At 31.8% G+C, this 22,522-nt stretch overlaps 6 protein-coding genes across 7 annotated transcripts; 1 reads left to right on the forward strand and 5 right to left on the reverse strand.

Moving 5' to 3' along the window:
• Positions 1 to 160: 160 nt before the first annotated feature.
• Positions 161 to 1,842, reverse strand: Bm17755 (Uncharacterized protein; the record flags this gene model as incomplete). Its single annotated transcript, XM_043081658.1, has 5 exons — positions 161 to 279; positions 556 to 620; positions 754 to 887; positions 1,043 to 1,250; positions 1,664 to 1,842. The coding sequence occupies 5 exons, from the start codon at positions 1,840 to 1,842 to the stop codon at positions 161 to 163; spliced, it is 705 nt and encodes a 234-aa protein (XP_042937592.1).
• Positions 1,843 to 1,907: 65 nt separating this feature from the next.
• Bm5386 (Uncharacterized protein) lies at positions 1,908 to 2,388 on the reverse strand (the record flags this gene model as incomplete). The annotated part of the gene is made up of 2 exons (XM_043081659.1): positions 1,908 to 2,065; positions 2,328 to 2,388. 2 exons carry the CDS (start codon positions 2,386 to 2,388, stop codon positions 1,908 to 1,910), a joined length of 219 nt encoding a protein of 72 aa, XP_042937593.1.
• Positions 2,389 to 3,256: 868 nt separating this feature from the next.
• Bma-cnnm-5 (Uncharacterized protein) lies at positions 3,257 to 5,534 on the reverse strand (the record flags this gene model as incomplete). The annotated part of the gene is made up of 8 exons (XM_001902026.2): positions 3,257 to 3,381; positions 3,471 to 3,548; positions 3,733 to 3,862; positions 3,959 to 4,042; positions 4,230 to 4,358; positions 4,508 to 4,687; positions 5,082 to 5,246; positions 5,385 to 5,534. The coding sequence occupies 8 exons, from the start codon at positions 5,532 to 5,534 to the stop codon at positions 3,257 to 3,259; spliced, it is 1,041 nt and encodes a 346-aa protein (XP_001902061.2).
• Positions 5,535 to 7,795: 2,261 nt separating this feature from the next.
• Bm3200 (Uncharacterized protein) lies at positions 7,796 to 11,898 on the forward strand (the record flags this gene model as incomplete). 2 transcript variants are annotated; one of them, XM_001902025.2, is made up of 10 exons in its annotated part: positions 7,796 to 7,906; positions 8,124 to 8,248; positions 8,619 to 8,686; positions 9,213 to 9,390; positions 9,640 to 9,760; positions 9,877 to 9,988; positions 10,078 to 10,196; positions 10,463 to 10,613; positions 10,777 to 10,911; positions 11,849 to 11,898. In XM_001902025.2, 10 exons carry the CDS (start codon positions 7,796 to 7,798, stop codon positions 11,896 to 11,898), a joined length of 1,170 nt encoding a protein of 389 aa, XP_001902060.2. The 2 variants fall into 2 exon arrangements, with proteins under 2 accessions (XP_001902060.2, XP_042937594.1); XM_043081660.1 differs by lacking the exons at positions 7,796 to 7,906; positions 8,124 to 8,248; positions 8,619 to 8,686 and having other exon boundaries at positions 9,260 to 9,390.
• A 510-nt stretch (positions 11,899 to 12,408) lies between these two features.
• On the reverse strand, positions 12,409 to 14,352 carry Bma-eif-3.K (Uncharacterized protein; the record flags this gene model as incomplete). The annotated part of the gene is made up of 6 exons (XM_043081661.1): positions 12,409 to 12,440; positions 12,773 to 12,901; positions 13,211 to 13,288; positions 13,419 to 13,599; positions 13,687 to 13,798; positions 14,174 to 14,352. 6 exons carry the CDS (start codon positions 14,350 to 14,352, stop codon positions 12,409 to 12,411), a joined length of 711 nt encoding a protein of 236 aa, XP_042937595.1.
• A 1,264-nt stretch (positions 14,353 to 15,616) lies between these two features.
• Positions 15,617 to 21,320, reverse strand: Bm5811 (Uncharacterized protein; the record flags this gene model as incomplete). Its single annotated transcript, XM_043081662.1, has 19 exons — positions 15,617 to 15,764; positions 15,944 to 16,120; positions 16,197 to 16,330; positions 16,444 to 16,571; positions 16,810 to 16,904; positions 17,097 to 17,262; positions 17,341 to 17,539; positions 17,622 to 17,843; positions 18,197 to 18,346; positions 18,418 to 18,515; positions 18,586 to 18,694; positions 18,925 to 19,113; positions 19,339 to 19,492; positions 19,569 to 19,748; positions 19,974 to 20,186; positions 20,326 to 20,445; positions 20,527 to 20,677; positions 20,945 to 21,025; positions 21,176 to 21,320. 19 exons carry the CDS (start codon positions 21,318 to 21,320, stop codon positions 15,617 to 15,619), a joined length of 2,859 nt encoding a protein of 952 aa, XP_042937596.1.
• Positions 21,321 to 22,522: the final 1,202 nt, after the last annotated feature.

The following is a 22,522-nucleotide window of genomic DNA, read 5'->3' on the forward strand; positions in this document are numbered from 1 at the left end:
ATCATTTACTTTCTGAAAAAAATTGATAAACTGAATTTTGGAGAAAAAAACCACACACACACACACACACACACACTTAATAAAACTATTCTATGGCAAAATCATTTTCAACAATTAAAGTACCACTTCCTTATGAGCTAATGTCACCCAAGTGGCAATACTATATCACTTCAACTGCCCCCTGTCCCACTAACAATTGACTGTCCTTACCTGATGATGTACCTCGGATTGTCTCGAAACTACCAGTGAAAAGTTCGCTCTGTGAAATTGATGGTCTCCCTCAAATTCGCTTCTAATTGAGATTTTTTAGAACAATTACAGCACAGCATAGAGCCTAGACTCAGACTATAGGACGGTGAAAGTGGAGCTCAGACTGAGATATCTACTCTTCTTCGTTTTTCAGAGATAGCACTGTTCCAGGTGTGTTAATTCGTATTTTCTTTATTTAAACATCTACAGTACAAAATTAAAATTAGCCAATCGGAAATCACGAGGTTGCTTCTGGAGTGAGTGACCTGGTTGTGGACATATAGACTGGCAGTCCATGAGACTTACACTTTGCAGTATCTTCCGTACTGGATGCGCTCATACTTTGTGTCGAATTAGTTCTTTGCTTCTTTCTGTAACATTCTTTGTTCTTTGTGAATCTATTAAATAACTATGATTCTAACTTAAAGATTATTTTGTCATTTTCTTGACAATATTTAAGCTGGAGACTGCTTTATTGCTGCCCTTAAAAAAAAATTGATATACTTTCGTCCAAATGATGACAGATCACTGAACTGCGCGTTGCTCATCTCCTTCATGCTTCTTGCTTCGCTTACTTCACGTCGATATTCATTCACTTCTGTGATTTGCATTGCTTCCAATACTGCTCGCACTGTGATCTAAATTACTTTAGAACAGCTAAGCAAGTTTTGGTAAGTAATTTTAATTTTAGAATATAATGAAATCATCAAAGCGACAAGTCCTATTCGTTCAATTTCAATTTCCTACTTCCATTTCAGTTTTCTTTTAATTAAGTGAAATAAATAAAGAAAACCTTAATATAATAAAATGGCGGTTCTACATAAACTGTTCTCAGTGGCGTGAAATACAAATTGTTGAGATCCACAGAGGTGCCCTTATGGAGGCACAACAAGTAGATCTGTTCGATAAGCTCGACACCTAATTCATGTGGCGTGGCAGCGACACGAACACCTGTCATGTCTTCATAAAATGCCTCACCTGTCAACATCACAGCTACTGACCTGGATAGGACTAGTTTTTATTCCGTAATCGTTAAATTATGTTTTGCATGCACATTATAATCATGTTCTGTGTTCTGTGTCCGTTGTGAAGAAGAAAAGTAAGTGAAATGGAGATTTGTCCATTATAAAAAATCGAAGACTAATTTCGGTATCATTGTTACTTACCTGGATGGATATCCCTGTTTATAAACGGTAAATTTTTTCATTCTGCCGAATGAGCTATGAGTTTGGCATAAATTGAAAAGCCGACGCATTGTATGAATATTGAACGATAATTCCTGAGTGACAATTTTTTGGATAAAGTCCTGTAGTCAAGTGCGTCGCTTTTGTTTCAAAATTTTGAAAGCTTTATTACACATTTTGAACGTGAAAGTTTTTCAAGAACGATTCTAAAACTGATTGTAAGGATTTACTGCACTTTAAAGCCAGGATAATTGTCCAGTGTTTCCTGAATACGATAAATTTCTTGAAGTGGTGATAGTGGATTCGGTTCTGACCGTAACCAGTCGAAAGTTGCATGGTCCCGATGTAATCCAATTCGTCGATTTGTCCATTGAAATAATTCATCATGCAAAGTAATTTGTTTTACCATAGTGATGTGTGAAAATATGAAATTAAATCGCTTCAACTATAAACTAGAGATTTGTCATTGAAGTTTTAATATGTTTTAATTATACAATTCAGAGATATTATCGAGAAACTCACTTTCATCTCTCCGAATATTTCTTCAATGATGTCATCAAGTGTTATTAGACCAACAAGGCTGTAACTTTTACTGTCATATTTCATCACCATTGCTAGGTGTGATATGTAACCTGAAGATGTTTAGGGATGAAAACAGTAAAAAAGAAACAATGAAATCGAGTGACAGACAATATATAATGGTCAACTGGAATATATTTGCTCAGTGAATTGAGCAAATATATTCCAGTTGTTAATTATATTACAACTCAGTGAGTTGTAATATAATTTAAGTCAGTTTTGGTAAATTTATGAAAACATAAGAAGTTAATACTAATTTTTTTTTTAAGAAAAAGCTTCTTTTTGGCTATAAAATCAGGCATCTTAGAAAGCAACCTTTTGGTTCGAATGCAAAATTCTGTCCTTCCATTTCGTTTAGCAAAGGTTTTACTTGCATCTCTTCGCATACAAAACGGACCTGATTATTTCAGTTATGACTTTTTTCAAACAAATTTAAAGTTATTAATCAAAATAGTAATCAAGCTCATCTAACAAGTAGTTTCAAGTTATTGGTAAGAACCTATATACTTTACAGAGACATTTTTTCATTCTCTTATGTTTTCAGTATTTTTATTTTACTAATTATCTAATTCTGCTAATTAAAATGCCAGGCTTTCGAAATATTGATGGAATAGGTATTGTTAATACGTGATAAGCTACTTGATAACAACAACAAATAAGATTGTTAATATGGATTTTTTTTTTTTTTTTTTTTTATAATTTTTCAATCCATGTGTAACCTAACTTGTTTTAAATAATTCAATTTTTTAAGTATATCGATGACTATAATACTCTTATTGAAGTCAGTAGTGATGAGGTCCTTGACATTTAATACTGCAATGACTTTGCTTCTCTTTGAACCTTCATAAACTGGTATACGGCTATAGCCTTTTTCTACTATCGAAAGAATTAGCTGAAAAATTAAGTCGTTTTTTTTTTGGAAGTTTAGAAATTATTTTTTTTGGAAGTTTAGAAATTATTAGCTGGTTTTCAAAATCCCATTTTTATGTTCCGGGACGAAAAGATAGAAAAATAATAGAGAATTCTTATATTTCTATTAAAGTAAAAAAGTTTAGTAAGAAAATTTTTTAAAAAATTAAACTATTTTTTACAAGTTAGATTTTCATTTCAAAGTGGGAACGAAATAGGACAAATGATCGCTGAATCATAATTCCCCTTCAACGTTTGATTGTATTTTAGTTTTTTATTAGTAACTGTGCCATTAATTCAAAATTGCACTTCTCTCATTTCTAAACAACTCTATGTTACACATAAGAAACGACTTTGTTGTCGAGAGTATCTGTTGTTGATAAGAGAAATGCTTCATCAATCTGTGTCATAACATTACCAACTCGAATTCTTGGTAGATTGATTGCATTCTTTAGAATCTCTACAATGCTATTATAACTATAATAGCCTTCATCACAAATAATTAGATAAAAGCGTTACAACGATTAAAAAATAACTCGAGATACATACCTGAGAAAACTGCAGAACTTGTCCTTGCTGCTTCCAAAATTAAAAATTCTATTTTACTTCTATCATACACTTCACATCCTAATGAATTAGAAAACTCTTTTAAATTGTGCAAATTTACAGTTGGATATTTAGGAATTATATGGAAGTAAAGTTCATTGATTTTAGATTCTTTTGCTTTTCTAATTAACAGTAATCATATCCTATGATTTTATATCAAAAATTTAGCATAAAATATAGAGTGAAATTAATGAGACTAAATAACCTTGAGATCCAAGGACTATGTCTAAAATCTTCGAAATTGGCCAAGCAACAGGTGATAAAACAATCATTGTAAACCAGGTGACATAGCATGTCTTACTGGCAATTTGTAGACCTCTTCGATTACATATCGCCTAAACTATTAGCACAGGTAGCATTCTATTGTAGTATATAGTAGCATGCAGTGACAATCTATCTATCAATACATCAAAATATTCCTTCCATCTTACCAGTGGAAGTAATTCGCCAAAAATAACAGTAATGATGCATGTCACAAGCGTTAACGGAAGGAATGGTAATCTACCGTCACTTATCTGAAATACAAGTATAAAGAATTCTTTCGATGAGAAGTTCTTTTCTATGCTTCATTTGAGCTTACAACAATAATTTCCTTTTTAGTTTCCTACATAAATTATGAAATTTTTTGGAAAATGACAATTCTTTTGAATAAAAAAATTTAAGAAGTGTAGTATAATGGTTTTATTACTATGGTCAACTCACGTATTCAAGAAAGTTTTCGAGTAGCAATGATAATCCACAATTAATAATTGCATTAGCTGTTGTAAATGTACAAATGAGCCAGTTGAGATGTTTGCGCACCGGAATGATATTTTTAGCTAGACGGCTTTTCTGAATTTCAATTTATAAAATCAAAAAGTGTTGAAACATTTCCCCTCTTGTTAATTAAAATTTATCTATTTTTTAATAAAATGGTTTGAAGTAGCAAGTAATAATTAAACTTTTCACCGACATTTTTCAGCTAATTTCAAGAAACATACATATGCATCGCCCACACGACTGATAATATTTAATTCACTAATCGCGACCGATGTGAATGACAAATTAAGACCCGAAAAAAGAGCACTCATTATTAACATCAATAAGATTATAAGAACCATTGCTTGCAGTGAAAAAGGCATCCAATAAGGACTCCGAGATGCCAACAGTTTCACGCGTATCTAAAGATAAATTGATAATTTTGTCTGGAACAAATATATATTTTCACTTTTTCTAGATTGTTCAAAGAAAGGTGTATTTGATAATCGAAAAATATTAAGAAACTAAGGTTAAAATAAATCAGATATTGACTATAATCAACTTTTCTAACATGAAAAGTGCATGCGAAAATTTGAATTTTGTTTTGATTCAAAGAAATGGGTCGTTCCACTTTACAATATTACTGATAAGATTGTTTTTCAGAACAACGAAGAATACTTCACTGAGATTTTGTTCAGAAGTTCGATTAAATCATTTAACATTTAAATATGCTATTGAAGTTGAAGAATTTGGAATCGATTTTTGCATTGTGCCTAAAATTTCTCAGCAAAACTTTAAACATTTAATTAAACGAACATTGCTTGAAGTGGCTTTGTTATAAGACGATGGTTTAACACATAACAAATAAAAATGGTTATCTTCAGGAATACCATCCTTCTGTTCTACCACTAATGCATTTTCATACGAAAATTCATCAACCACATTCAGGTAGTAAACAGCTTTTTTCATGCGAAACGAATCCTTAATTATTGAATTAGTAATTGATATTCGTGTAAATTGCAAGTAAATTTGCGTTTTATTAATTTATTTTAAATAAAAATCAATAATGGATGCTGTTGATTCTTATTATCAAATTTTACAAGAATTTAATTTGAATACCACACAGTGGTCTGCATCAGTTAACCAAATTGATTCATATCTGCTGGGCCATAAATTTGCTCCAAATAATGTCATTGTGAATTTCGCGTTTGGTTTTACTGTTTCCACGTCATGTACCGAGCCACGTCTTACTCCCACTACTTTTCCCATCACTGACAATCCCCTGTTCTAATTAACTGATAGCTTGATAGTGCACATGTAATGTTGTAATTGAGAAGTGATCGAGAGAGTGATTTGAAATCTTTTTTTTTCAATTATAATGTACATATATTAACTGATTCATCGGTGAGTATAGTCTAGTGCCTTAAAGTATGAAATAAATGCTAACGTTGCTATAATTAACAAATAACACCATTAACATTCAATTTACATTAAAATCTTTGAATTCAACATAGTTTAACAAATTCTGCTTTAATAAATTCGAACATAAATGTGAATGCGAGGTAGATCAGCATAAAATATAATTTCAGTGCAACCATTTCCAAGCAGTACCCATTTGAACAATAATTTTATATTTGAAATTATGTCCATTTATTGTGCCACCTTTTTAAAACCATTTTAATTTAAAAAGTGTAATAGGTTGAAATCTGAAAAGGAGCAATAATTTTTTATTCAAATCAATTATAAAAGTAAGTAATAGGTTCTATATTGATCGTAATCAACAGATTATTAGAATGAAGTTCTTGCTCAGTGTTTTGAAGTTATAGAAGAGGCAAGCAGAAATGGGTCTTCTTTTGGAACTCATTTTGAAACTCTGATCAGTCTAAAGGATTGTATCTTAGTAAAATCACAATGAAGTTTTGTAGAGGAAAGGAATAAAAGAAATTAATGAGCAATAAATCTCTTTGCCATGCCATCTGTAGCTGTTGATAGTGATATACTTTGGGTAAAATGAATTATACTAATCGCTTTTTTTGTATATCACAAATCTGCTCTTCTTCATCTTCAGAGACTGTCATTCACATTTGAATAATGTCTCGAGATACACAATATTGCAACTTAACTCAGAGCATTAACACAAATTTATTAATAAAAATCTCATTACAATCAGTTTTGGTGAATTAAAAAACAATCTTTCCTACATTGTGAACTGTTACTTTTCAATGTTAATGCACTCTCTTTTTTTTCCCTCTTAATAATGAATCAAACACCCGTTAATATTGCAAATTATCGATTTTGCTTTATTTTATTATCAACAGCAAAGTTTAGCAGTAAAGATATTGTTTCATAATTTTCATAATATTTACTTCCATTTAAAATTTTTTAAAAAAATTAATCGCAATAATTATGATGACGTTAGTATCATGAGGGAATAACTAGAAGTTAATTATCTTTCTTCGTATGAAAATGGTACGCTGATATTTATCATACATTACAGTTTTAGATCAGTTATTATGGTTGCACGAGAAAAAAGAAACGAAAAATAATCTAGCGAAAGATAATTGCATAAACAATTCGTAGTGGCTGTTTTTATCTAGTTGACATTGTTTACAAATTACTGTCTGAAAAGGAAGTTAATTAATTAAAAGTAAATCAGTGGTGATATGTCAAGTAATTTCTAATAGAATTATTGTGCGGATGATTTATATGGATAAAAATTGTTTGTTGTTTGATAATGATAAAAGTACCGATTATTTGTTTTCAATCATATGAGTGACTTTATGTAAATTCAAAGGATTAGTTCATCTAAAATTACTAAATATCAATTTCAAGATATGTTCTCTTATCGCATTAATGATAATAGATAGCATAAAGCAACTTATCAAAATCATTTTTCTCCACTGTAATATCTTTGTTAGAGATAACTTATCAAATTTTCTAAAATGATAATATTGTATATATGAAAACATTGCTGTTAAGATAGATATCTTTCTACAAATATTTATTTAATTCTGTTTCAAGATTCTGTTATCATCACCATGTTTTTGCACTAACGATTCATGGCTGACATTCATATGTGACTGATAATGCGCAATCAATGAAATGATTAGAACATGTTTATCAGTGAAGGTATCAGGTGATTGCAGCGGGAAGATTGCATGAAAATGTGATGATATTTATCAACAAGACAGAAAGAAAAGGAAAAGATGATATGTAAACACATGTATAACAGTAAAGCAGTCTCGAGAGTGATTGCAATCTGCAAAGTAGTGCAACGTGCACCTTTTTTAGGCTATGATCCGATGCGAATATCGGTGTGGCGAATTTGAACTGATCGAAGGTCCTGACCAAAATGAGATAAGAGTAGCCTTGTCTAGTATTTAGGGCTTGCGCATCATTTACTTAAATTGGATTTGATGATTATAATTACATTGCAACGGTGAATATATCATTTAGTTCATCTATAACTGTGCAAATAGCGTTAATATGACAAAGATAAGTAAAGCGCACATGTCATAGGAAGCGAAGTGATGCAAAAAGCAGTAGTTGGATTTAGCCAATTGGTTAAATTAGTTGGATGCTGGAGTGGAACCATTTCTGCATGGCCTGAATTACGACAGTATCGAGGATATGCGATAACAGTTAGTTATATGCTTCTTCAGTTATTATGCATCCTGCAATATTTTTTTCCTGAAGCAGAAATGGAAGCTTAAAATCAAAATTTTCGATCTTTGGAACTTCTAATTTCACAATTTAAGTTATATCTTGGGAGTCTGATGGCTTTAGAAAGAAGACGAAAGATTTTCTTGTGACTTTCAATTTTTTAATATTTTTAAATGCTTCGATAATTTTTTTTAGCAAAGAAATGAGCCAGCGGAGCCATATTCGAAATTTATGGACCTTGCTTTGACAACGGGAACGAAGAAAATACTGATAACTGGAGCACTAGGACAGCTTGGATATGGATTAGCAACTACTTTACGGTTTGCTTCTTTTTATCTAAGTTTTAAAACTTTTTTTGTGACTGTGTAAATGAATACATAGCATCAAAAAAACATTTTTCTGTTTTTCAAAAATGTTGCCAATATTTTTCCTATCGAATTTGATGAATTTTTATGAATTTCATTCCCTCCATGCTACTCACTCATTCCCTTTATTTCATTATCAATGAATTACCTATTAATATTACTTGCTTACCCTATTATAAATTGTAGCGATATTTTGCTGTTGACAGTCTAATAGACGAAATTGCTTCGGCAAATAACACTGTTAATCTTTTTGTTTATTTCGGCATTTTATTTGTCACAATTCAATGATTGTAATAAAATAGTTGGTAAGAATTTTTCTCTTCAGCAGAATATACGGCGATGACATGGTAATTATGACAGATATCGTAAAAGCACGAAAGGAGGAGAACTGTGGTAAAGTTTTATCCAATTGAATTTGTAGGTGGCACAGCTAAAATGTTATAGTTTTTTAATCAAAACATTTGAAGAAAATAGCCCGTCGAAATACCATATTTTACAATTTTGCCGGGTTGGAAACGAGAAAAAGTTTGATTAAAACAGTGAGTTGTCCTGGCGGAACTATTTAATTTCTGATTAAAAACAGTGAGTTGTTGAGTCTTTTTCTAGTTAAACAAATAAACATGCTGCTGCATTCCTGATCCTGCACAACTTGAAGTGCATTAGCAATATATTAAAGCACTTTTCTGAAGGCCTAATTTATGGTTTTTTTTTTTTACTCATTAAAAAAAATAAAATGATTTGCATCGATGATGTAAACATTGATATCAATGTGATAATGTAAACACGCAATCATGTGTGAAAAGAAAATCTTTTGTATGATTAGAATCCAATTAAATTATTTTCTGGTGGACACATTTCGATTTGTTTCATTTTGCTTTTTTCCCCTTTATAAGGTTTCATTGATATTAAGAAGTTTTAGATCCGTTCTATTATCTGAATATTCTGAACCAATCAGCTATTGATCAAATGGTTGTCAATCATAACATTGACACAATCATCCATTTTTCTGCCTTACTCAGTGCTACTGGCGAAGCAAATGTTCCGTTGGCACTTAAGATAAATGTCGAAGGAGTGCAAAATATTTTGGAAGTTGCCAGGTTGGTTTTTGGTTGAAGAAATCATTTCATTACTTTGCTGCTTTGCACATTTCTTGGAGAATAGAAAGAAACTTCTTGTCACAGACTTGAGATTATCTTGTATTTGACATTCTTTTGAGTTAGAAATTCAAAATGTTAGAGTCTTTCATAGAGAGAATTTTTCGCCAGTTATTTGCTTATTACTAAATGTTAGATTCAAACAACATTTTATTTCTTCTAGACACAAAACAAATTTTTATCTAAATTTAGACAACACAAAGCAAAAATTTTTATCCCAAGCAGTATTGGTGCATTTGGTCCGACAACACCCCTCGATCATACCCCCGACTTGTGCATCCAAAGACCGCGTACAATATATGGAGTCACTAAGGTTAGTGAAACCAATAACTTTTCTCTCAAATTCATGAAACAATGACTGGGCTAATTCTGCTTTTCCATTTCAATCATTAATAAATTTCATCTGTGAATATGATGGTTTTTATTAAGGTATATGCCGAACTTCTTGGTGAATATTACAATGAACGTTTCGGCGTTGATTTCCGTTCATTACGTTTCCCAGGCATTATTAGTGCTACGCAACCGGGAGGCGGTACAACTGGTGGGTTTGTAAAATGAAATAGTCTGAAATGTGCAACTTCATAATATCCCTTATCAGAGTTTTTTTTTAAATTACTGAATCAAATTTAGATTACGCTGTACAAATATTCTATGATGCACTAATTTATGGAAAACATAAGTGTTATTTGCATCCGAATTCACGATTACCAATGATGTATTACGCTGATTGCATTACATCTGTCATTTTAGTGAGTTCAAGATTTCTTCCAGTAATCGAAAATATTTCATCGATGTGTTAGTCCATAAATACAAAAATAGACTGATACATCTTCATGCTTATTTCCTATTCAAAAATCGTTCTTTTACATATAATTCTTTTTAACGCGCTTTAACCGCTACTGATTACTTCTTAAATGGTTATGTTAGTGTTAACGATATTTTGCTTTCAACTATATTTTACCTACGCTCAAATTAAATTGAATTTTTAAAGAAATGAAATATCTGAAGGTTTCAGTATTTATCAGTGCCAGGTGAAAAATTAACACATCGAACTTATAATGTTACGGGTTACTCGTTTACACCGCACGAAATTGCAGCAGCAATTTGCAAAGTGATGCCAAATTTCAAAATCGAATATGAAGTTTGTCCGATCAGACAAAAGATTGGTTAGTCTTATCTATATGGTTGTTTTCAAACTTTTTCATGTATTCATCATATTCGATTAGTTACAACAAGACAGAAGGATTCGATTATTCAAAAAAGAAATTTTGTTTTTTTTTTAAAATTCTTGCCACAATTTCACTTATTTTACTGAAAAAGAAATTGCAGCTGATTCTTGGCCCAAAAGGTTGGATGATACAAGTGCAAAGAAGGATTGGAATTGGGAGCCAATGTATGACTTAGAAGCAACCATTGATGTAATGTTTGACTTGGTTAAACGTCAACTGAATGCGGAAGGAAAAAGTACTATTATATAATTGAGAATTTCAACTCGATTAGCTTTAATCTTTCTTGCTTTCCTGCTAGAAGTGCAGAGCCTCATTTCATTCCTTTACTTAATGACTGTACACAATGCTTGTCTTTAAGTTGATTTAACTTCTTGAATTTCATTCCTGATTTTCCAACTTTTTTTCTAAAATCTTTAACTCTTTATGCATCTAATTATAGAAATCGTAACAGTTGCATTTTTCCCTTTTCACGATAGTGTTTTCCGACGATGTATATTTTTGATTCTCTTTCCTAAATGAATCTTCCAATTAGTATCGTTTCCCGAATATTTTCAAACACAAGACAGTATCATGAAAAAATTCCGCATCTCATTAATCAACTAACTATTGTGTTTTGTTTTATGATTAAGAATCATGATTTATTCTTTGAGTGATGAAATTTTATTCTTACCATTTATAGGTTGAATGAATCTACTCAGTGAATGAAAATTAAAGAAAAACTAGTAGTATTATCTATAATCATACAATTGAAAATCTAGCTAATGATAATTTTAAAAGCTTACGATAGCAATGCTATAATCAATAGTAAAGAAAATACTGATGCTAATCCATTACGATCATACGGACCTATTCTTACCTTCTTATCTTGAAATGTCACTTATCCTGAAATCTCTAAATTGTTTTTGCACAATTGTTTCTCCAAGAATAAAATAAGAAGCAATTGAACTCTGACATCACTAAAACTAGAATTTTTGGAAAATCACGCAATATAAGAATCATATTGTCGATGAAATTTTCTCGGAAACTGAAGAACTTTTTAAACCAAATGCCCTCTAAGTGACCCTCACTCCATTTTCACACTACTTTGTTGTCCTACTTGAATTGCAATCATTTCTTGAATTTCAGAAGTAATTCAAGTACGTAATTCCGAATTAATACACTCTTATTTCCAGATACGGCTCTTCCATACTCTTCTAACAAAAGTGAAATTCTATGCGCATAAGGGATGGGATTTACCTGCATGTGTCCAGCAAATCTTCACCTGATATTAGATTTTCACCGGATATTTCGAAAACTTTTGACAAGGAACTCACCGCTCAATAATTGTAAAACAATTTAATATGTTCAAACCGAGCCACGAGTCCGTCGTTTTCTATAAGCCTATGATGTTATTTACCTTACCTTTACGAAAGAGAATTTCAAGGGAAACATTATACTGTTGAGACGCAGTACAAATTATGCTTAACTTTGTTGTTTATTGTTCCCACTCCTTTTCACAGTTTTTGTTATACATTCTCTGCGATTAAAGAGAATAAAACTGAAAAAAAAAAACCAAATTCTAGAGAACTATTCACTGCTCTGATTTTTCTTTCAAAACATTTCTTATTATAAGTCTCAATAAGCTGAATTTTTGAAAAAAAAAAAAGTTTATTTACAGAATGACAAAAACATTAACAAAACGATTTGGAAATTTGGAAATTCATAATAACGGCTTGTCGTCATCGCTGTTAAATCAAGAACACATCCGCAACAAATCTTTACAAGCTGCAAAATTTGTGCTATTTTATTCGAATCTGAATGGAATGACCAAAAAAATTCATTATTCGTTGATCAATAAATCATCACTGCCAATGTTATATCCAAACAATTTTGACGATTCATGAAACTCGAATTTGGAATCAAAGTACTTTTAACAAACATAATGTTGAAATCTGCGGCAACATCACATCAGATAATATCATGAGAACCAATAAAGACTTTAAGGCACTAAGAGGTTAAGTGGTGAGAACACGGCGAAAATATAGAAAATAACATTAAATAAACCAAAGTATTTTGTTAAAGCAAAATGAAAGTTGATTCTAAATGAAAAAACCTACTGTCAAATTGGAGTTTCTCTTCAATGTTTCTACTTTTGATTGTTGCTTCATGATTCTGCACGAAGTACACTTCACCGTTCTCTTTCGGTATCCAGCCATAGTATCGAGCATATTCATTTACTTGCTTATCTGAAATATATCTCTGCCATTTTCTTGAAGATTATATTTGATTGAAAAATTGCTCAGAACATAAGAAAGACCAAAGACTACCGTCAAAAAAGTAGACAAAACCAAAACAATCTGCTGATTTCAGAATGTTAGAAGTCACATGAATGAGTCACACTGGAATCAGATAATCAGATAAGTAAGGGAGAGCATAATTATAACAACATGGTGTCTCATAATTATCATTTCATGCTTACAAGTACAGAGTACTTATCAAGCGAGTTTATTTGAAAAGAAAACAGTAACAGCAAAAATTTTAGAAATGAAACTCACCAGAAACTCCGCCTAATAAGCGAACGAGAAGAGACTTTTCAATGTTCTGGAAAGTAACATTGATTACTTGACATGCATCTGCAAATAAAGCGTTTAAAATTGTTAAAAATTTTTTAAATATGTCAATCCTCCCATAGAGTCTATAGAAAAAATTTCTTTAAAAGATACCGGAAAATATTCTTATCGGAAAGCGAGATTAAAAACGTACAATTTCGCACACTTTCTTCAAATCCTGGTACTGCCTTGATGATTTTAGGAATTTCTCCAGGCTGTCTAAATGGTTCATTGACATCATCTAGTGGTCGATAATCCCCTCGCATCAAACGCCAAAATACAGCGAAATTGCAAGATTCCAACAAAGCCCCAATGTCAAATATTCTTTTAAGCTCCTAAAATTATATTTAAAAGAACCATATTGCTAATTTTTGTTACGAAATTTTCAGAACAGCAAATAATGAGTGACATAGGGCACTTACTGGTGAACCAACTCGGCTGGAATCAATTAGATATTTTGCGAGAGCATAATCACTTTTCGGAGCCATCATCATTGTTTTCAACAATATCAGCTTCACTACACTCTCATTATACCTGATATGAAACTTCATTTCCTCATTTGCTTTTTTTGTGACATTTCAATAAGTTCTCAAAGCCTCAACGGTGATTACCTCATGACTAGGTTTCTGAATCCTAATCAAATGAGATCATCAGACATAATCATTCTATCCCTTTCGTCACTAACCATATAGTCCCGACTTCCATCTTTTATTTTTCATCATTAATTATGCCAATCATCAAAAATAGCCGACTTCTCGCTTATAAATAACAGGTGAAAAAGTCAACAGAAAACAGCTCGTCTCTGTGAAAAACTTTTTAAATTTGAACATCCTCTCAGAACTTATAAGGTAAGTAAAATTTAACACATAAAATCACTCAAACAATACTTCGAAGAAAAAAAAAACAAACTTATCGGGATTAAGTTGATAAAGTTTTAGCGTGGTGACCAGTATATCTTTGTCATATTGGTTTTCCTGTACCATTGCTTCAATGCAACTCTCTAATGTTTCAACATTATTTGGGTTATACCGATTCACTCCAGTTATTGCCTGATCTAACTTACTTTTTAACTCCACAAAAATTGACATCGTTCGTGCTATAAAGGCTGAAATAAAATTACTTAGGTTTATAAAACAGAACAAATAAGATTTGATCAGATATCAGTCAAAATTGTTAACAGGAATCGCATCTCCACTCTCATATCATTGAGCTCATTCACTGATTCCTTAACAGTAAGATTACAGCTTTCATAAACTCTATTCATAACCTAAAATATACATCCCAAACAGAAATTATTACTTCTTTCTAGGGCAATAAAAGTCACTTCCGCACTTTCCTGACCAGGATTAAAATATGTATTTACCCAAAGGAAGATTCTTTCTCTTTTTTCTTTTTTTTTTTTTTTGCACGCGAATACTCTACAGCAAAAGTTTAGGCCCCATTTACCCTAGCTTAGTTGGGACATAATGGACAATAAAAGAAAAAAAATTTACAACAAAAGATGTAAAAGAATTAAGATCTCAAATATTCTTAATTTTAAACGTTCTTAAAACTATTCTTAGAACGAGATTTTCTAATGTAAGACTCGTTTCTAATATTTAACATCAGTTTCTCCATAACTGAAGTCAACAGACTACAACGATAAAAAATACAGCGGTATTTTTGAATTAACGCATAATTCCAACAGATAATAACAAATAAGTTATTTACCAAAATAGTAACCACCTGATAAATGATATAAACATCTGACCAACACACGGTTAAGGAAATATACTGTGCTGGAAGACGAAATATATGATTGTTTAATAATTACAATTTTTTGAAATCAAAATGTTCTTTCTTCTCAAAAAAGAAGGAATGTCCAAATACAAGGTAGTGAACAAAAAATTGAGATTACTAAACATCTTGTAACATGAATGAGCTGATTAATAAATTAATAATTAAACCCAACAAAAACACCGATAACAAATTAGGCACATATAACACAGAATGCAATTAAGCAAAATCTGTGTTAGGCAAATACTCTAGACAGAATCAGAAAACTCCGAGAAACGAAAGGAACTGAGAAGATAAAAGTAATTGTTAGAAAATATTACAGATTGATATATTAATATAAAGTAATTTATATTCCGCAAACAGAAGATAATTTAAAATTCCAAGAATGTGAGGTGAATAATTTAGAATTCCAAAAGTTTAGAATCCAAAGGTCTAACACACATAACAAATACACGAATTAATGCGCAGATTCACCTTTTTTTTAAAAAATTAATAATGCAATCTGTATTTGTATCTCAACAAATCACGGACAAACTTCACATAAACTCCGGAACCAACACTGTCATATTTAAAATTTCAAAGCAAGTTCCTCCCATAATCCTGCATGTTTGGTGGAAGCAATGCACGAAAAAGATTGTCGAATATTTTTAGAGCATTTGGAAGAGTACTCGCAATGTTTCGTGATAGCCACGTGTGCTGGAAACGGCTGCGAATTTCAAGAAGTCTGGAAAAGTAAATGGAATTAGCAAAGCGAATCGCATTCAACTTACAACATTTTTCCGGAAAATATTACGAAAAAAGTTTGATTTTCAACAACTTATCTCAAAAAAAAAAAGAACGGATAATTAATAATGGATAGTTTGTTGACGAATAATTTGATCCAAAGATGTAAACAAAATAAACCTATTAGCAAGATCAGTGCGTACTACTGGTGGTAAATTGGACACTCCAATGTTAACCATTTCATAACCAACAAGACTCGTTTCTTGGAGCAATCTATCGCTAGGTGAAAATGAGGATTTTTGATTCTTTGGTGATAACGATGGGTTAATGCCATACGTGCAAAGCGACTGGCCTAATCTGCAAATAAATATAGCTTCGAAAACTTTTAAATGATTTTAAAATTAAACCTTTCAAAACATAAAAATAAACCAACTTGCAAGCAAGAACCATAAGTTCGGTGATAATTTGTATTTCGGCCAGCACAAGTGCCAATTCATAGTTATAAGGGAGATGTTTTTTTGCTCGATCTAATATTTTCAAACTACGTTTTAATTCTATCCGTGCTTTCTGCAAAATTTGTTCAATTTATTAAGAAAATTTTTCCTTTATAATTGTTAAACAAACATGACAGTATCATACTCCTTCAACCACAGTCGCTTACAAATCTAAATAATATGTACCTTGAAAATGACCGGAGTAAGTCGTTCTAAAACCATATTATCTGGATTTAATATCATTTCTACAAATACTGAAATTGGTCTCTTCTTGTTTGATGACGGTGATGGTGACTGCTCTTGCACTTCCTCAGCTGTAAATAGAATCGAGAATTGTTTTCGATTTCTGTTTATTGGCCAGCAAGAAAGATATCTCTCCTGTCCAAATAAAATTTTTCTATTTAATCAGTTTTAGAAAACTTTTTATGCCACTATATTTTTATTATTCCTTTATTATGTCTAAGAAAAAGGAAGCTGTTAGAGAAAATGAAAATTTAAAGCAAAAATTATTTTCCTGCTTTAAAGAAAGTTTATGAAAAAATGTGAACATACTGCTTTCAGTAACTTTTAAGCCATAACTATATCGTGTTATTTCATGTTCAACTTTTCCAACCGTAGACATTTGCTTGAACAAAGCTTCCATATTACTGCAAGAACCACTGATGTAATGAACACAATTTTACGCACGGAGTATGTTTCAAAATAAGCACCTGCCAGAATATAAGACACAAAAAACTGAAAACTTTAAATGCAAATATTTTATTTTTCGAAGAATTTTCTGAGCTTTAAAATTGTTGTGTTATGAATTCCATCAATTGTTGAAAGCCTAGTTAACTCACCCATCCAAAAGAAAGTGTTCCGCCGTTATTCGAGGCAACAAGAAACAAAAACGTTTTACATCAACAGATTTGTTCCAACAAACGCCTAATGAAGCTAACTCAGACATATATGATAGTGATGGTGGCATTACTTCGCAGCCGGTTGATAGATCGCACACCATTGTACCTAATCAGAGATACGGGAAAATGTGCCTTTATTTAACAATAAATATTACAAATAAGCAGGAAACATTTAAAAACTAGCCTAAAATTGGGAACTTGTTGCCTAATCTAGTAGCAAGTAAGGCTTTCTTAGCTACAGATTCAGGAGCAGCACAAAGAAAACCAGGATCGCTTGTTGAAAATCGTAATACAACATTTAGACGTGGTGAAAGCAAATTTTCAGCCTCAAATGGATATTTTCCTTCCACACAAATTGTAACAAACGGTGGCAAATGATTGATCTGAAAATATTTTGTAAAAGCTAAACCAATATCTTGAATCGGAACTTCAGATCTGATTTCCAGTTGCAAATATGAAAATTACCAAAGAGGCGTTATTTTTATCGATATCCACTGAAATATATATTTTTGGTATTCTTCTTTGCACATTATTTAGAATTGTTCGATTTGATATTACCATAACTGCCAAATTTGGACCAAAATGTACAACTTTTGTGAGTGGGAAGTCATCCAGAAACGAATCGATAGTTCGCCAGGCCAAATCTAATTCAATATAACTGGACTGAACATCAAGCGATGGCACAAACTAAAAAAGTACGATAAAATTGCATGATAACAATTTTAAAAATGTAAAAACATAGTGAAATCTCTCTGGCAATGCTTTCCAATGAATAAGAAATATTTTACTGATTGAAAAATATGCCAATGCTTTTGAATATGAAAAAATAATCATTGCTAATTATGTAGCAATCATAACAAGATACTTTTTTTTGGTTATAATCCATTCAAAGACAGTTATGAGGGCTTCTGATTCTTTCATTCTTAAAACTGCTATCCAAAACATACTCAAAAAATCACTTTTCAAATACGAGTTTCAGCATAATCATAATGACATCTAATCAAAAGTTATTCATTAAATGATAAGAGATAAACAATAACCTTAATGAAAAGTTCATCACAAACTTGAGTTATCTGAAACAAATCTCGAGTTGTATAAGGCAATTGATAACGATCGGTGGTCCGCACTTCGAAATTCACGAATAGATGACTCGCTTTACAATAACCAATACGAGTAGCAAGTTGTAAAAGCTGAATAAAAATGGATTAACTTTTTTCTGACTTCATTTTGATAACAAAACTCATGTGAAATAAAATCTTACAGTCTCTGTGTTCAGTATTTTGCAGCCACTAAAATCCTGATAAACAGCTCGGAAGCATGAGTCTGGAGAATCACGAATCGTTAGACAGGGTATTGCACCTGTAAAAAGCAAAAGATTACCATCATCCCCCTCTCACACGAAAGTACAAGAAAATGAATAAAAACCTACCGATCTTCTTTGGTTGTTCATTATTTACAGTGCCAGTGATCTTTGCTGTAGATTCAGGCAGTGTTTCATGCAGTGTTATTAATGATGTTTCGGTATTTGAATTAACAATCTGAAAAATGTTTAGTTACCAAAAGAACCGTACAATACGATATCTTATTCGTAATATAAATCTGTCATTTTTTTCTAAATATTGAAGCTTGCAAGTAACAACGTATAATTAAGAACCACTATCCACAAAGTGATTTAATATAACGAACTTTAATATATTTAATTTAAAAGAAACCTTGTAGAAATATCCAAGAATCTTGGGAATGAATCAGAAACTAGATAAATTAGGACCTCAGAACCTTCTTTAAAGATTCTCAGTATTTGTACAAGAGTGGAAAAACCATGGCGAACACCGGTAGGATCTTCTCCATATATTTCTATGCCATCTTCATCGATCGTCAGTGTATATGCACCAGAACAACAGCCATTTTTAAAAATACCACACGTAATTCGGCCATCTAAAGAAGACTGCTCTCGAACCTACAAATGTTTCGCGTAGTGCCATCGTCATTCTTAAAACCACTAAGATGACTCAGTTACAGTGTTTTCAACCCGCTGATTTTCTTTTTCAATTCCTTTTGCAGATAATCGATCGTTATTCTCTCGATAACGATACTTGTACGATATTTAACTGGATGAAATACAGTAACTCTGCTAATATTAGCTAAAATTTAAATTCCAAAAAATCGTTCGAAAATAGCTTACTCCATGACCCCTATAATCCAATTCTAGATGAACAGTTGAAAGTATAGGTGCTGACATCTGGATTATTTGCATTAAACGTCGCGGTTCTGCTTCACTAGCTTTATCAAAATAGATTTTTAAGCGACCATCTTTTGGATATGGGCAAGTGCGATCCCTGCACAACAAACATTTGGTTAAAACTGTGGAAACTACAGCAGAGTACATTCAAGTAACGATTGACTTTTACATACCTTTCATCTAGATCTATATATTTTGGCTGAGGCCATAATAAGTCAATCCAGTTTTCTAGTCGACCAGCGCTATAATTTGACGTTTTTTCTACAAACGTCGTTGTATCGGTTGATATTAAAGAAGAGCGATCAATTTCTGATTCTATGGATGTCGTACGACGAATTTTACGGTTCAATCTATAAAAGTATAATTTATGAAATCTATAAAAACTAAGACGGAGTATAGTCATTAATAATACTGAACTACAGTTGTGGCTTATCTATAATACGATTAAACTAAATTTTAGAATTCCAAGTAAGAAGATTGAATTATACGATTAAACTAAATTTTAGAATTCCAAGTAAGAAGATTCAAATAATCAAATAATTATTATGAAGAATTTAAACATGGGTACAAAAAATTACGTATTCAAACTCAAGCTAGGCAACATAGTTCCTCCCATTTTTGCAGCTAATTCGTAACAGTCCTCTCCACTTTTATTCTTAATACTTGGATCTGCTCCGTAGCTTAGCAAACATTTTACGACGGCTTCATTTCCTCGGCGTACTGCGTCATGTAATGCTGTTTCATTTTTCGTATTTAACGTGTTGATATTTGCTCCACTCTGACACAGTATCCTAGATCAACGCATAATTACACGAGTCATTCACGACTTTAAAACATTATTTCAGATAACGCAAATTACCTTAATCTTCGTTTCTAAAAACAGAAAAACACAATTTTAAGACATATTCCTATTAAAATTAAGTTTCCAACCTCACGACATCTTCATTTCCATAAGATGCACCCCAGTGTAATGCAGTATTGCCAGTACTCACGGTATCAATCGAATCCACGCTAACTCCAGCGGATATCATTTGACAAACTCGACCCAAACTACAACAAGCAATGCTTTAAATGTATATGAAAAAAATGACTGTTTATTCTAGACAACAGTTAATTACAAGAAAAACAAACTTTGACTGGGCAACGGCTTGCAATAATTCTTGAACGAATGCATTCTTAACCTCTTCTGAGGACGCCAACCGATACGCTGTATTATTACTGTCATTTTGGACACAAGGGTTTACACCTGCTGATAGCAACGTCCGCACACTATCCACCGAATCTATGAACTTGTTATTAGCAAAAAAATCTTCGTGTTTTTTAACATTTTGTAGGAATTAATAGAAATCAGTTGTATCTACAGCACTAAAATATCAAGTAAAATTTGCAACATGGTTGTAAAAATAAGTAATTTTTGCAAAGTATACTATTTCTAAGTTTAAAAACACAATAGAAGTTAGAATTATGTCACTAAATAACTTGTCACTATAAAATTAAGAGAAAGTTCCTGCATAAATAATAGGTTAAAAATGATTGGAAAAATAGTTACTTCGAACTACTGCATGATGTAGTACCGTCCCTCCATTATAACATATCTGATTTACTTGCTCGTGAAAATTTGACTTCGAGACTGTAATCACTGATGTTACTAAAAAAAATCCTTCAACGGTAATGATAGTTCCAATACTAAGGCAACAGCTTCAAATAATGCATCTGCACTTTGTAAATCTCTTTAGAAATCGACTAATAAACTTTAAGGAAGGAATTACGCATAATTAACCGATCTGTTCAAGAAGAGACCGTAATACATCAACTCGTTCATCATCCACACTTTTTAACAATAAAGAACAGATATTTTCCTCATTATTAGCAGTAATGTTGTAGTTCGATGTGATGTTGTTCGGTATGCCATTCCGAACCAGCATTTCCGACGTTAGTCAGTTCGATGAATATTCTGAAATATTAAAATTACACGCCATAGACATAGTTGAATTACATTACCTGTTAAGCATAAGTAGATGTAAATCTGACTGTCCATAAGCTATGTCAACGTACGTTAACTCATGGTAGTTAGTAAAAACAGTACATTTTGAAACTCAGGTCAAAACAGGCAATCCACTCATTTTGCTGATGAGCAGTGCAACCATGGCTACGTTTAATGCGTCCCCATTGTGCAATTTTATCAAAATCGATCCTTATTTCTGTTTCGTCTAGATTATTGGTTGGAAGTAAGGGAATGTTTACAGGAATGATCGGAAGAAGTTTAAGTAACGTCCTGCATTAACTAATTTTCTCTGTATTTATCATTCTCTAACCCCAATCCTAAATTATATGTTTCTTATTCTATCCTGTATATCCTGTCCTGTTCCGTTCTACTGGACGCTATTCGATTCTATTCCATTTCTTTTTCGACTGATTGCACTTTTTATATTGCTTTTATTTATGTATATTTTTCCAACCATTTTCGTACGATCAAAGTCTTTTGACAAATATTAATTAAAAGATTAAATCTATTTCCTTTTCTATCTCCTTTGTATAGTAACATTATAAAGTTAGCAGAGGAAATTTCTTTCAAATTTAACACCAAATGACTTGTTAATTAATAATTTTTGAAAATTGTAAGCTGCGCGACTTCTAGTGCATGTTCTTTTGTCCTAATAATCTGTGGCTTTCTTCAAAGATCAAAGTCCCAACTCCTAACTAACATTTACAAATTATGCTATCTGTTTACTATCAGTGATAAGATGATAGAAATTGACAGGGCAGTCAGTAAAACTAGGTTTGGTTAATCATGCTGCTTATTTTATACAAAGCTTTTTCAGTATGATCGTGCTGCACCTGCAGATTTCTTCTTGGCAATTACTGTTTGCTTTTCCTAGCAGAGAGGAAAGCTTCAAAAGCGAGAGATCACATTGTTAGTAGTGTGAACGAATGGCTGACATCTTTAAATATATATCTAAAAATGACAGAAAATAATGCAAACAAGGAGATTTAAATCATGCTTGTTCTATTCCGTGTTGTAAAGATGTGCAATTCAATAAGATGTTTGACTTATGGTTATGTCTGTTCCATTCGTTCTTCACTGTTCTTTTCCTTTATGTAGAATCTTGTGAGCGTCACAGCATTT

Source organism: Brugia malayi, assembly GCF_000002995.4.
Source record: "Brugia malayi strain FR3 genome assembly, contig: Bm_v4_Chr4_scaffold_001, whole genome shotgun sequence".
In the NCBI taxonomy this organism is placed as follows: Eukaryota; Metazoa; Nematoda; class Chromadorea; order Rhabditida; family Onchocercidae; genus Brugia; species Brugia malayi.